Source organism: Barbatula barbatula (assembly GCF_947034865.1).
Source record: "Barbatula barbatula genome assembly, chromosome: 25".
Taxonomy (NCBI): domain Eukaryota; kingdom Metazoa; phylum Chordata; class Actinopteri; order Cypriniformes; family Nemacheilidae; genus Barbatula; species Barbatula barbatula.
The window spans coordinates 8725851-8740351 of NC_136788.1; the positions used below are offsets into that span (position 1 = coordinate 8725851).

Below are 14501 nucleotides of genomic sequence, written 5' to 3' on the forward strand. Positions count from 1 at the left end.
CATAATATATTATCTTAAAACAATGGTCTACTTTTCAAAGAGTACTTACAGATCACTGCACAGGCATCTCTGGCTCGTTTCTGCTGATGTTCTGTCGCCATCTACAGTCAACACCCTCAACATTTCATTATTTTCAGCCGTTCGGTTGATTTTAAAGAGTCTTTATTGTGTGATAAATGACATATTATCTGTATGTTTTGAGCCGCTAAGTGTGCGGATAATTTGGGGAGGAATGGTTGGGTAGTCGTAAATAATAAAAAATAAATAATATTGTTTTTATACAACGCAGACAATTTCACTATGAAGACTCAATGCGCAGTTAGCGAGTGATTGTTTTTATAAAATAGCCGAATCTTTAATATCTCTGAGAAATACTGACGTTTGCTGAAATTACAGCAGGTTTTTGTTTAGCTCGTCGGGCGAGGCCTGGTTGTCAATCATTTACAGAGTAAAGTTAACCATACAGTGTCAGATAGTTTGTCGTGCGAAAACTATGTTCTTGTGGTTACTTTAGACAACTTGTCATGTGTAGAAACAATGAAGATAAGTGCACTATTGTGTGTTTTTAACTGTTTTCTTACCTGTAACACTGAAATGACACGCACAATCACCTGCGCGTGCTAGTCTTCAGAGGGCGGGGTTTAAGAAAGGAAATGGCGTTTCCTCTTCAAATCTCAATTTAGTCTGGATTAATTCCGCAACGTTTAACATAGATTACAGCACCTTTCAGTTTTTACTATAATTGCCAGAGTAAACAAACGTTAAATCGTGCAATTTACGTTAAAATGTTTGGTCAGGTGCTTCATCGGCAGGGGTTCACCCAATATAGTCGTTTTACGACGAACGGTTTGAAATCAATGTGACAACATAAGCAACAAAACATATGGAATGTAAATATAGTGATGTCAATGAAATCGTAATAATGAAACTGTTATGTGCATTTTACTGTTTGAAATTCTGAACTCGTGACTTTCAAATCAGACTACGTAAAGTAAGAAACAGGGGGACTTTTATTTTGTATGTATTTTGATATGGACGGATGTTGCGTGTATTATTAAGTCAGGCTTCACCTCGCTTTACCCAAGACTTCTAAAAGAAGAATGACGCCCGGCTAAAGAAGCACTAAAGATGGGTCTGTGGAGTCTGTCAGCTATTAAAACTACCCCTAGATTGTAACCAGGCGTCTGAAGTGATATTTCCACGGACTTTGACACGATCGATGCTTTTCTCATCGTTATATTTGTTTAACTAACAGCAGTTGTAGGAAGGAAGCCGCAGAGGGAAAGGGACCGACTGCGCACTGATGGCCCACTAAACGCGACACTCATCGGGAAGAGTAACGTTACTTAAAGGGGCACGATTGTTTTGCAAACTCCTTAGTTGCCTCAAAAATGCTTGTGTTTTAAATATATTCGTTCTGTATAAGCACTAATATTAATGGAATATGTCCAAGACTATGTGAAGTCCCGATAGGTTGAAAACTAGGGGTTGTTCTTCTTTTCTTTATTGGGCTAAGAGTTGTTTTGCTAGTTCTGATCGATCATGGCCACAGACGTGATGGTCTCCGAAGACGTGTCAAACCAGAGCGATTTAAGTGATATGAGCGCCAACAGGACCGAATCCGACACACCCAATCGGACGTTCGAGACGCCGGAGAATCGAAATATAAGCAGCCCTTCATCATCATCTGTTTATTCTGGCGAGGAAATATCTGCGAATTACATAGCAGGGGATTCGCTGCAGAATGGAGACGGTCCGATCCAAACCGGAGATCCGCCACAGGAAATAGCAACTCCAGACAATGAAGAAAAACAAGGCGTGAGGACGTCAACTCCAGTCCGACCGCAGACGCTCTTTTCATCAGCGGAACACAATGGAAGGTAATTTGCTGTCTTATGCTACATTGATCTTTCTACCCAGAAGGCATCTTGGGAATTGCATGAACGCACTTATTATAATTCACTTAAGGATGCACCAGTTCTGCCCAAACTTGTCAGTAAAGACACGCGGCTCGCAGCCAATGGCTGTCAATCACTTTAATGCTACTATTGTCAAGTTTTTAAGGCTGTGGACTAAAATCCAAAAGGTGTGCCTGCGGGCTATGTGTATACTTTGTTTAATATACTCAAGCGTTAAACAGCGAGTCAGATATATTAAAACAGTATTCTCATTATTTTATTCCTCCTTTCAAGTGTGTGAGTAAGTTCAGGGGACAAAATAATACCTAAAATAAGTCTGCGGGTTCCTTTCAGATTGACTGGCTAAAATATACAAATGCATGCGTTGCGGAAAGAAAGTGCCAAAAGAAGTTCATTTTATTTTTCTATTTATTTCCTATTGTTGCATTGAATGTTGCCCTTAGCAAAATGAACCATGATTTTATTGTAGTAATCTTGTTTTTTTAAATAAATTAGTTTACTGTGGTTTTACTGCAAAAGTAACTATAGTTAAACCATTGTTAAACGTCCAGTGAATGGAAATTAGCAGCATCTTGCGGTGAGGTTATGAATTGCAACCAACGGGTCACTCCACCGCTCAACTTCTCCTTTCCAAGCACTACGGTGGCTGACACAGGACGAAGATGTCATCGAGTTTTCGCCTCTTTGCCGAAGGAGATGGCGTTTTAAAAAACGCGCTCTGAAGAGCAGTTCGTCCTTTTAGGGCTACTGTAGAAATATCATTGTCAATTCCATGTAATGTACACCCGTGGTGTATAAAGATAGAAATAGCTCATTCTAAGGTAAGGTCATATACAACAAAAAGGTTCATTATGTAAGGTCTGAACTCTGAAGACATAGCTTAGTTACGTCAAATGTAATGCATTTCTATCAATAGATCTTCCAATAAATGACACACTGGACCTTTAAGTATCATAAGGGTTAGAATCAGCTATGATGTCACACTGGTCTTAGCCTGCTTCGGCTGCTAACATTTTATGCCGTGCACGCTCCAGTATTTCCTTCAGGAAGTGTGAATCTAGTCACAACTACATGTCAGTTTCGCCCAAGGCTGGATTATTAAATTTTTGCACCGACATATTGGAACACTTACAATAGGCCAGTGACGTGAGAGAACATGCCCTGGTGTGTGCCATGACACAGTCATTTCCAAACAGTTCGGTGTGAATCGCAGCTTGACTCAATTCTAAGATCTCATAGGGAGGGTGGCATAAAGAGCAGCAAGCATCCCCTCTGAAGCAGTATGATGATGACTACCACATGGATGGCATGGCAATTAGCTCCCTGCCACAGTTAACCAGTGTGCATGCCCCCCCCCCCCATATTTGAGTGTCAGCTTCTCTTTGAAATGGCTAAACAGCTGGTAGATGAATGACTCCTTTGCTGAATCGAATTCATTTTAATCCGTCTTGTGTTGCAACAATAAACAATAAAAAGGCCAACTTGTGATTAAAGGGATTGTTGGGCTTCTAATGTGTTGCACAGAAACTGTGGCCGTGTTTCTTACGGTGTATGTATACTGTGCACAGTATACACACTTTCTGTGAAATACTGAAAGATCTTTCTTGCCAAAACGCTTGTGAATAACGTATTCCATAATACAGTGCAGTTGGGCAGTCGAACGATTAGTCTCGTTTACGTTTATTTACATTTATTTATTTGCCAGACGCTTTTACCCAAATTCATTTTTTATAGATTAATCGCATCCAGAACAAAATATTGAGTTTACATTATATATGTCTGTGTTACTGTGCATATACATTTTGTATTCATAAACAAAAAAAAACATACACATACAGGTTTATATATTTAGGAAACTTAGATGTATTTGGAATTATAAACAATTGTTCTTATTATATTTTCTTAAATATATGCGTGTATGTGTTTTTAAATACAAATTAATATGGACAGTGCACAGACATACAGCCCAACATGCAGCCGTCCTTACCTTTCATTTTCAGCGTGGCTAGTTTTTGTCTCATCCTTGTTTTGTCATTTATGACCAAGAGATATGATAACTTTACACTAAATTGTAATACAAATGCAAAGAATAGAGATACTACTACACTAAATAACCATAAAACCAAACCATCATCTGACAACAATACACACTACTGTATGAATTGCTTGTTGCATACTTTTGTTTCTGTGTTTTGTGCTGTTTGGTGTAGACTCGATTATAAACACATTATCTACCATAACAGTAATGGATCCAGTGTTTTGGTGATACTCTTTTGGTGTATGTGGTCTTGAGGAATGCCCTGTCCTGTCCATGATCTTGCTGTGAAATCACTTTAGTTCTAGCGAGAAAGGCACCCTTGTCCAAGACATTAGAGCGCTTTTGTTCTGATTTGTTTGTCCTTACGACGAAAAGCTGAACTTTGAACATGGTCCAGGAATTGATGCCCTTTTCAGGGTCGCCAACCCAAATATTTTCTCAGAGAAGGTGAACAGTCTTTCAGCCGGTTTGATTTGTAAAAGAGCTTATGGCGTATGAAACAAAAATTTCATGCACAACAAATTCTATGAAGTTTAAATGCCATTGTGTTTGAGATTAGCGCCCTTAAGAGACCCCGCATACTACGGGAGATCAGAAGTATTTAAGCATTTACACTCATATGCCACAAAGCTCAGTGTCCTGAAAGTCTTGTTTGGCAGATCAAAACTCCTTTTAACCGTTTCTCAGTTTCTGAACGAGTACCAAATATCCATCTTGGACTTTGGTACGTCAAAGCATGTGTATTAGATAATTTTTTGCGATTTAATCACATGCTATATTTTTGCTATTATAATTTTTTTCCCCATCAGTTTTGAGCATCAGGAGTCGGTGGCTACCACAGAGGCGCGGCTGAGAATGGAAGGGGTGGAGCTTAAGGAAGAGTGGCAGGATGAAGATTTTCCCAGGTAGGCTGTGAGATAGCCATGCACGTTATGTTTGTGTGGATTTGTGTTTTGTCAAAGCAGGGCTGAGTGTGTTTATTTGGGTTGCTAGGCCACTTCCAGAGGAGGAAGATATTCAGCTTGATGGGGAGCTTTTCACCGGTTCCTCTGGAGACGGAGCACCTGGTAAGCTACAAGTGTACAGTGAACCCGAAATGTATTTGTGAGCCCCAAATAGGCCGCAGAAATCTAAGTCGTTTATTACAATGAACAACACTTTGTTTGATCTTTATAAGATCATACTTTTTTCTCCACTACATTTTGCTAATTTAAAAAAATGTATTTACTTTTAATATTTAAGAACATTAACAATCGAATACTTGACATTTATTTGTATTCGGTAAACATTCTTGAGTAAACAAACTAGATTTTCATTCAAGTACTTAAATATTCAAGGTAAAAAAATGTAAATGTTATTTATGAAATAGAATAATTGTAAGTTATTGTTACTTAATACAAAGCAAACGGTTTGTTTGATATTATTTGGAATGCACAATAAAACCTTTTTTGTAAAATAACTCTTCACTTGTTGAATAAGTCACTTAATGTATATTTTATCATCTTAATTTGAATACGGCAATAATTATATATTAAAATATTTTATTTGAATATTGCTGCAATTTTATTTTAAGATCTTTAATGAAATATTTCAGCACGAGACCTCAGTCTATAATATGTCTATTATTAAATGACTCACAGAGACCCACCATCTATCAGCCAATCACTGTGGTCATAGTCAGTCAGCTTGCTGACATCATCCATAGCAACGAGGTCTACCCCGTCCTTTTTCTTGGTTTAAGATTTCTTCCTGTTCCTTAGTAAACGTTTCTCTCAGCAGCGTTATGAATGGGTTTTAAGTGGAAACTCTTAACTAAAAACTTTTAGTGTAAGTGTTAAGATAAAATGTTTTGTGAATACGGGGCTAGATGTTTAGACAATGGTCACGTCTGGCTGAGACTAAATTATCCTTTAAAATGTAGTGAAGTAAATTTGGATAAAGTACAGATACTTGAGAGTTGAAAATACTCTCTGTCAACTACTGTCCACCAAATGTCACTTTTAAGCAAAATCATTTTACATATGTTTTATGATTTACGATTTACGAATCCTACGATTTACGATGTTTTATGATTTACATATATACATGTTTATTAGGTTTTTAAAGAAAACGGAGACACTATTTTACACATCGATGCTTTTAGACACTCTTCGGTTGTGTTTCCACCATTGCAGCTCCGCAATCTTATGGACTAAACAGTGCAAAGAAAACCAAAAAGAAGCTTTTGGCTCCAGACATCAGTTTGAATCTGGACCGCAGTGAGGGCTCGGTCCTGTCAGATGAGCTGGATGAGAGCACAGAACTGGACTTGGATGAGATCGACACGCCCTCCGACAACAGCAACGAATTTGAGTGGGAAGGTATACTAATATTTACTGAAATATAACTTTTATATTTATTTATCACGTTTGAAAAGTTAAAATCCTGAATGACAACCTGACTTAAAAAAAATCAAGTAATGGAGCCTCTCTGCAGTCATGTAAACGCCTCACCCTTTCTAACATTACAGTCATGGTTCTTAGACGGATGATGTGAAGTTCCACTGAAATAGTGAAATAGTGTTGTGTGTTCTTGTTTTTCTGTCCTTCTGCTCTCCTCTTTCTGTACCGGAAGGATTGTTTCTTCTCATTGGTTTGCGACAGGCCTCAGGCCTGCTGTTTGTGGTAAGGTTACATGGATTGCTTACTCTTATTTGAACCCTGATCAAACTCAACCAAACTGGTTTTATTATTTTGTTTCATGCGGAAACGTCACTTTTGTAAATGTATGCAATGGCGCTTTCAATCAAGTTTTATCCATTTATTATTTTTGTGGTGGAAAATGTTGAATTTTGATTTGTGCATGGATTTTTCTCCAATCTCATCAGATCTGAATCTTTAGATCATGCTCATTTTGGTTTGGTTTGCTGATCAACATTGCTGCTTTTTGTTAAAGCAAAAAGAGTTTGAGGGAGTTTGTTTCTGTCGTTTCTTCTTTCTATATTATTTTGATTGATTGATTGATTGATTGATAATGTTTCTTAATCAAAAACCATGGTGCATTTGGCCATCTTACACTTTCTTAGATTTGATTGTAAAATAGTTATATATATATATATATATTATTTAACCTTTTTTAAATAATGAAATTCACATGTTGCTTTGACCTTTATTAGTTGTGTACCAAAACTAGTCGTATCTTGGATAAACAGTTCCACTGAGCATGATGCAGTGCACTCTGTTTGCAAATTGGGATTTTCTTCAAATGATACATGTGATGTGGCTGAGCTTTTGTGCCAAAACCGGGTATATAAATGCATAAATATATTGCCTTATGTGTTAAATGGTCTTTCATGAGAATCCTTAATTTTATTTTCCTTAAAAACAAAACCCTTAAATGGTAAAATGCTCATAAGTAGTCTTCAAGTATTATTATCTTTTTCGACTACAAAACCACTTTTATTTTCCTGTCCTCGAATTGTGCCCCACTGTAGCATATTAGTGTTCTGGTTGCCACAAAAGGCCACATACTTTTTTATTTAGCAAGTGTGGCTTGTCATCTTAAAGTTAAAACTGTTGTGCAAACATATACTTAAACGGTTTGTACTACAGGTACAAATGATAATTCAGATCATGAGTTTTGTTATGGGGAAGTGTGCTAATATTAGTAGTTAGACTTTTGACTTTGGAAAAAATATTTGTTGACTGACTCTGAAGGCAGAAAACCAGATATCATAGAGACACTCTTAACAACATATCAATCGCGTAGCAGATAGAAACATCATGGCAACAGCATCTACATGGAAAAATCCCACTGGCTTTCCAAAAAAGGTAAACATGTAGTTTGGTTTTGACATACAAGGTTTCTTAAACAACGTTTTCGTTTAGTGCTCAAACGAGACTTTGACTGGATGTGATAAGGCAACAGACTACAGAATGAATTTGATTTTATTTATTTTAGGAAGAACATTTATAGTAAATTTTATAGTTCGGATTTGACTCTGTAATGTTTGCGTTTGCCTGAGTTTCTCTGGCGAATCAGGAAATCAACATACACAAAAACAGACACGCATTAAAAAACAAGCAAATATTGAAGCGAATGACACTCATTGATTCTCTTGCCAGATGACCTCCCGAAGCCTAAAAGCACCGACCTGCTACGTAAAGGAGTGGAGACGGTGCGGGAGTACTCCGGCACGGAGGAGCGAGAGGAATGTCGTCGCTGGAGAGTGTTCCGCATCGGCGAACAGGACCACAAGGTGGACATGAAGGCCATTGAGCCCTACAAGAGAGTCATCAGCCATGGAGGTCAGTGACCGCACTCTGAGCTCATCTAAAACTTACAGAATCAATACACACGCGGAGGTTTGTTGCTTGAACCATTCAGGAAGTGGGTTTCTATTATTTATAATCAAAATGGATTGGTCATTCATTTCCATCAGACACACCAGTCAGATCAATAGAATGGTTGTACTGCAGTTTTAAGTTGAATCCCTCTAGTTTTATGCATGTTATTTATGAAAGAGCGCCTCGTGTTGTTTTCAAAGTAATACTGCAGCGTTTATTGTGCTCTTGTGGGGACAAACCCACCACAGACCTGCCAGGAATAATGAAATAGACCTTCTAGAACATCCTTCAGTCCCAAGATACTGATACCGTATGGCTCCCCTCTTTATTAATCTAGCTTCTGTTGTTTTTATCCGAATAAATATTTTGTTTCCGATTCAATGAACATTTACTCGGACTCCAGATTCAACCGCACCATGTTGTTTAGACATTTTGTTTAATTACTATAAATGTGCAAGGTAAATAGTTACAGCTTTCTGTAGGCAAACGTAGTTTCTCTTTTCACAGGTTACTATGGCGATGGGTTGAACGCCATCATCATCTTTGCTGTTTGCTTCATGCCCGAGAGCAATCAACCAAACTACAGATACATTATGGACAATCTCTTCAAGTAAGTCGGGCTGTTTTCAAGTTGAGCTGATGTGTCCTTGCTAAATGACTATATGACCCCTAGCTTAGGGGTTTTTAATCTTTTAGATGGCACGGACCCCTGAAGTATGGTCATCCTCATGTGAAGAACTCCGTCTTAACTCTGTCTTCATCCATCTATATTTATAAGCACCTGATATATAGCTTTATAATTTTTTATAAGTAGTTACTTCTAAGTTATAAATGGATATATGTTTTCGTCTTTATTGTAATGCACTATGTACGGTGTTAAATGTGTCATGTTTATTTAATTAATTCCAATCTTTATATTAATGATATTTTATTTATTTACTTAAATGTAATTTATTAATAGCAATTTTTTCTCCATAACATTAACCATTTTCAGTAACTTTTGTAATTTTTTCTAATAGACAACTTTCAAGGTTTATTTGAACTGTATGTGTATCTGTTTGTAAACTTATGAACATAAACCGAACTATTTTAACATAAAATATAAAAAAAAAGTTTAAAACAAATACATATTGTCATAGCTCTACGATTAGCTTCATTTTTGTATCATGATATGCTATACTTCGATATATTGTTACACCCCCTGGTGATCCTCTGACCTCAGTTTGAATAAATTTTTTTTTATTTTGGCCAGGATCGCCACTTAAAGGACCAGTAGGGACCAACAAAAATGATTGACAACCCTGTTTAATAATAGGTCAATTAAAAAAAGCTATTTTATATTATTGACCCCACCGTGCAACATTAGACTGTGGTTGTGCCATCTATGGTGAAAACTAGCTTTTTTAGGCTATGATTGTACCTTTTTTAATTTGTTCTCAAACATCATAAAGCTCTCTGCATTGTCTGTGTTGTATTAACTGCAGGGTGATGTTGACAGGCCTAAAACCTATGATCTATATAAATGCCTGAATTACACTGACGCTACCGCGCCGCCATGTTGGTATGCCCAAACGTTCTATTAAATGATTACACAGGCACTCTATACATTGATTGACGTTTCTATTCTGCGTAAAATAGACTTAACCGTTGGAAAAACATCAGAAGTAACTATTAATTTAAACACACATGTGAACTTCAAACTTAATGTGCACCTTAGTAATTATTAGTTATTTTAGATCGTCATTTTGACTGTCAATGGCGCGCTGTCAGTTGGGCATACCAAGATGGTTGCCCGATCGCTTCCGGTGGCTTCACCTCCTGCTGTTGGTTTAGTGTTCTAGGTCCAATCCAGTCATTTATATACATAGATCAGTGCCTACACCTCATACCCAGATGTTTGTGAAACTAACTTTGAGTGTTTGTTTCAGGTATGTCATAGGAACCCTAGAGCTGCTTGTAGCTGAAAACTATATGATTGTATATCTAAATGGTGCCACTTCACGTCGAAAGATGCCCAGTGTGGGTTGGCTTAGAAAGTGCTATCAGCAAATAGATAGGAGGTAAATACCCACTTTATCCCACATGCAGTTGGTAAAGTTTATGTTTGTCTTGATTTTCTTTACATTATTCTCTGTCACAGGTTAAGAAAGAATCTGAAGTCTTTGTTAATTGTGCACCCGTCCTGGTTTATTCGCACCCTTCTGGCCCTCACCAGACCATTTATAAGGTCAGTCCTCGTTTCAGTACGTGTCTTAGTATCTGTTCATTTCTAAAACCTGTTTTTATTCAAATCTTTTAAACTTGCTTTTACAGCACAAAGTTTAGCCAGAAAATCAAATATGTGTTCAGCCTTACCGACCTGGCTGAGCTTGTCCCGATGGAGTATGTGTCCATTCCAGACTGCATTAAACAGTAAGTTCCCCTTTATTATGCTCCATATTCATTCTTTTATCTATACATTTATTTTGATCTGCCTTTTCTACAGAAAGTGTTTTGTTTCTGCTGTACATGCGTTTGAAATGAAACCACAGTTCAACAAAACCGCTTTATGATTCGGTTACTGATATAAAGTCCTTTTGCATCCAAGTGCTGCCTCCTGTTGGCTGTAGTTTCTCCAGAAACTCTGTATGCCCTAACCCCTTCTCCCTGCATTTCCTCTAAGGTTTGACGAAGAAAAAAATAGGAAAAAACAGAAAAGGTATCTGTATTTTCAATCCGGAGATCCTTCCAAGATCTCTGTAGACTTGATCTGCATTGCACAAAACTAACAATAATTTGGCTAATTTATGTTGTGTGCTTATACTTTGGACAAAAAATTTGCTTTGCCCTTTCCCGTCTTGATTCTTGTCTCATTTTTCACTACGTGCCATATAGTTATAATCTTCTATCACAAAGGCAGCTGATGTCACTTTATCTCAGGTTCAGCACAGTTTTGTCATACCAGATGCTGTGTAGTTCGACATGCACCATTTCAGCCTTGAAAAGATCCTCAGATTCTAGTTTCATACATTGATTTGATCAACAACAATGTCTAAAATCTACTTCTTACACCGCTGTTATGGATTACCTTTATTCAGCATGTTTCTCTGGACAAATGCACTAACTGTGTTTAAAATAAACATCACCCAGATTTAGATTCTGACATTCTGTCCGACCGGTACTGCTGTTGTCAGTATGGTATGTATGACTAGAACACAAATTCTGACGTTATGGTGAAGGATCTAAAAACTTAAAGGGAAAGTTCACCCAATAATGAAAATTCTGTCATCCTTTATTCACCCTCTTGTCTTGCAAAATCTGTATGACTTTCTTTTTTCCGCAGAGCACAAACAAAGATATTGAAAAAAGATTGGTAACCAAACAGCGCCAACACCCATTTACTTCTATTGTATACCCTGTTGAAAAAATGAAATTGATGCTGGTTCCTCACCGGCTTAAACCAGCAAACGACCAGCACAAACCAGCATCAAAACATACCTAACCCGGCATATGCTGTTTTTTCAACAGGGTAGACACAAAACCAATGCAAGTGAATGGGTACCGCCATTGTTCGGTTACCAACACTCTTCAAAATATCTTCTTTTGTGTTCTGCAGAACAAAGAAAGTCACACGGGTTTGACAAGCGGGTGAATAACGTTGACAGTATTTTCATTTTTGGGTGAACTATCACTTGACTATTTTCACCTCCACATAAATGTTTTCTTAAATGTGTTTGTGTAAAAGCATGACAATAATGCACATCACTGTTCACTGCATGTCACCACTGAACACCTTTCCACAAAAACACTTTGGTTTAAGCGTCAACGTGCTGGAGTTTATGCTATGTTTACGCTAACCCAGCTTTGTGTTGTAAACATGTGTTGCAATAACGTTGAGAAATAAAAAAGCTCCTTCAGGTGAACTACGGGTTTTTTGCTGTACAGTCTGACAGGAAACTGTTGACCAATGTGATTTTTAAACAGAATTTGCTGTACAACCGCTTGATTTCAATCCGTCACGGCATTTCGTACACTTATTCCGTTGAATTTTCTTTAGCATCTCCTATAGAATTAGCATTGAGAGGTGTTGAATTGTTACACAGAGTGGCTTCAAGCATTGGTAGAATATTTATTTCATTCATTATCGATTTTCCCATGTTAGTCAGCAGTGTAGATTTCTAGACGTTCAAAACTATTAAAACGGAATACTTTGTGACGGCGACTTACACTTACAGAAGATGTAAAAAACATTTTTAACCCCAGTTTGCATAATAAACAATGCAGAATCAACTGACTTGAGTTCCACATGAATCGATTTTAGCTGAGTTTTTACAGCAGTTTTTATAACCGGAATCAAAGAGACATTTGATGATCAAACTAACCCTTCGAGTCATGAGATCTATTTTGTGATGTCATCCGTGTTTAGAATCGTGTTAAAAGTTAATAGATAGTTTGATTATTAGACTTGTGTCTTCATCCATGTTTTTTATCGCTGTAGGATTGACCAGGACATGCATGGAAAAGTGGAGATAGCGACCGCTGCGGTGCCAGAGTAAGCTGAAGGAACAGAGAAGCTGGAACAGGAACGTAGGACGTCGGATTTCTTTTCTTTTAACTGGAGAACACAAGATCTTGATGTCAGACACGTGCCTTTATGATTATCACCGCCTGTTACGTTATATAATTGTTTTTCTCCCCGCCCCTTTGCATTGGTTTACCAAACATCTGTCAGAAGGCATCTGTTTTCTGTGCGTCAAGCATTTTAATCTTTTATGTATCATTTCAATACGTAGATACTGTCAACGTTGTTCTAGTATTATATCTAGTCTATTGTAGTTAAGACACTCCGTTTTTGAACTAGTTGACGCATGTTCTACATTACATTTAAATGTCTATATTTATATTCGAAAGCTGATCGAGGAGAAAGATTAATATATTTTTATGATGGAAACGTTATTTTTAGGGCCTCAGTCCTGCATCACCTGTCATCTGCCCGCTGATCGTCTCGTTGTTTACTGCTGAATTGTTCGTGTGTTTGCGCACTAGGAAAACGCGGAAAGATGACCAGAAGACTGAGATGATGTTATGTGAAAATATATCGCACCAGGAACAGTTCTTCGGTTCACTTTCATTAAATGGTTTGGGAGGGTGGGGCTCTTGTATGTTATGTTGCAAGTAAACTTCCACACAAAAATCACATTGTCATTATGTTTGAAACAACTGAATGCTGTTCAACACTCGCCAACTGCTTTTGTTGTGTCATCTCTTTTGTATAGGCTGTAGCACAATATAATTTGAGCTCATTTAGAACAAAATAGGCTTTTGTATGTGTTATTGATGCGTGGCTTTGTGGTCCTTCATAAGCCACAGCACAAACTTTTCTTTCTGAGTTTTAGGGCGCTGAATCACCACTAGTTTAGTCACCTTAAAGGAAAGTTCACCCGAAAATAAAACATTAAGGAGAACACAAAATAAGATATTTTAAAGAATGCTGGTAACCAAACAACATTGATTTCCTTTATATGGATGCAAAACCACTGACACATTTCTCCAAGTGTCTTCTTTTGTGTTTTACGGAAGAAGGCCATATACAGGTTTTGAATAAGGTTTTTACGGTGAATGATGTGGTCATGGGAATGCCAACCTTTAAAAAGTAAAAGTATTTGTCTAGACTACACTATTACATTATAGCCTCCACCATCAGTTTTACGCTCGGATGCATCTTTTATATAACCTGAAAAACTCCGCTTTATAGCTATATATCTCAAATGTTTATTTTAAGTTGTACATTTTAGCCCATCTTATATGTAACCACTTCAACTTAATAGGCTATCCGTGTCAGCACTAATGGAAGAACAAAGTGCAAAAATAAAACATTAATATACTAGTCAAAAGTATTATAACACGCCGTAAGTTCAACTGCGGAAGAAATCAAGTTTTAAACCCAAGTTTAAAGTGGATGTAAAGGGCAGCATACATCTATAGTATATATGTGTTTCACACACACACATATATATATATATATATAAGCCTATTGCCTACACAAACACATACAGTCAAACCAAACTGTATTCAGACACCTTCATCATTTCTAACATTGTCACAGTAAATATGCTGTAGGCCTAGAAAATGGTACTAACATTAGAACACTATATGTTCAACTGTATCCGACCAAATTCATCATGATAATGTCCAAGAACTTTGGTAGAAAGATACGTAAGTTAATTTAAGTACACATTA

The 14501-nt window shown here is 37.3% G+C and overlaps 1 protein-coding gene across 6 annotated transcripts; it reads left to right on the top strand.

The window, feature by feature from the left end:
- Positions 1 to 622: 622 nt before the first annotated feature.
- On the top strand, positions 623 to 14096 carry bnip2 (BCL2 interacting protein 2). Of its 6 annotated transcripts, XM_079450219.1 has the most exons (12): positions 623 to 1880; positions 4767 to 4862; positions 4951 to 5024; positions 6132 to 6317; positions 8061 to 8243; positions 8790 to 8892; positions 10211 to 10342; positions 10423 to 10509; positions 10596 to 10694; positions 10945 to 10980; positions 11412 to 11459; positions 12760 to 14096. In XM_079450219.1, exons 1-11 carry the CDS (start codon positions 1543 to 1545, stop codon positions 11422 to 11424), a joined length of 1347 nt encoding a protein of 448 aa, XP_079306345.1. In that variant the 5' UTR covers positions 623 to 1542; the 3' UTR covers positions 11425 to 11459; positions 12760 to 14096. The 6 variants fall into 6 exon arrangements, with proteins under 6 accessions (XP_079306345.1, XP_079306346.1, XP_079306343.1 ...); XM_079450220.1 differs by lacking the exon at positions 10945 to 10980 and having other exon boundaries at positions 12760 to 13932; XM_079450217.1 differs by lacking the exon at positions 11412 to 11459 and having other exon boundaries at positions 12760 to 13585.
- Positions 14097 to 14501: the final 405 nt, after the last annotated feature.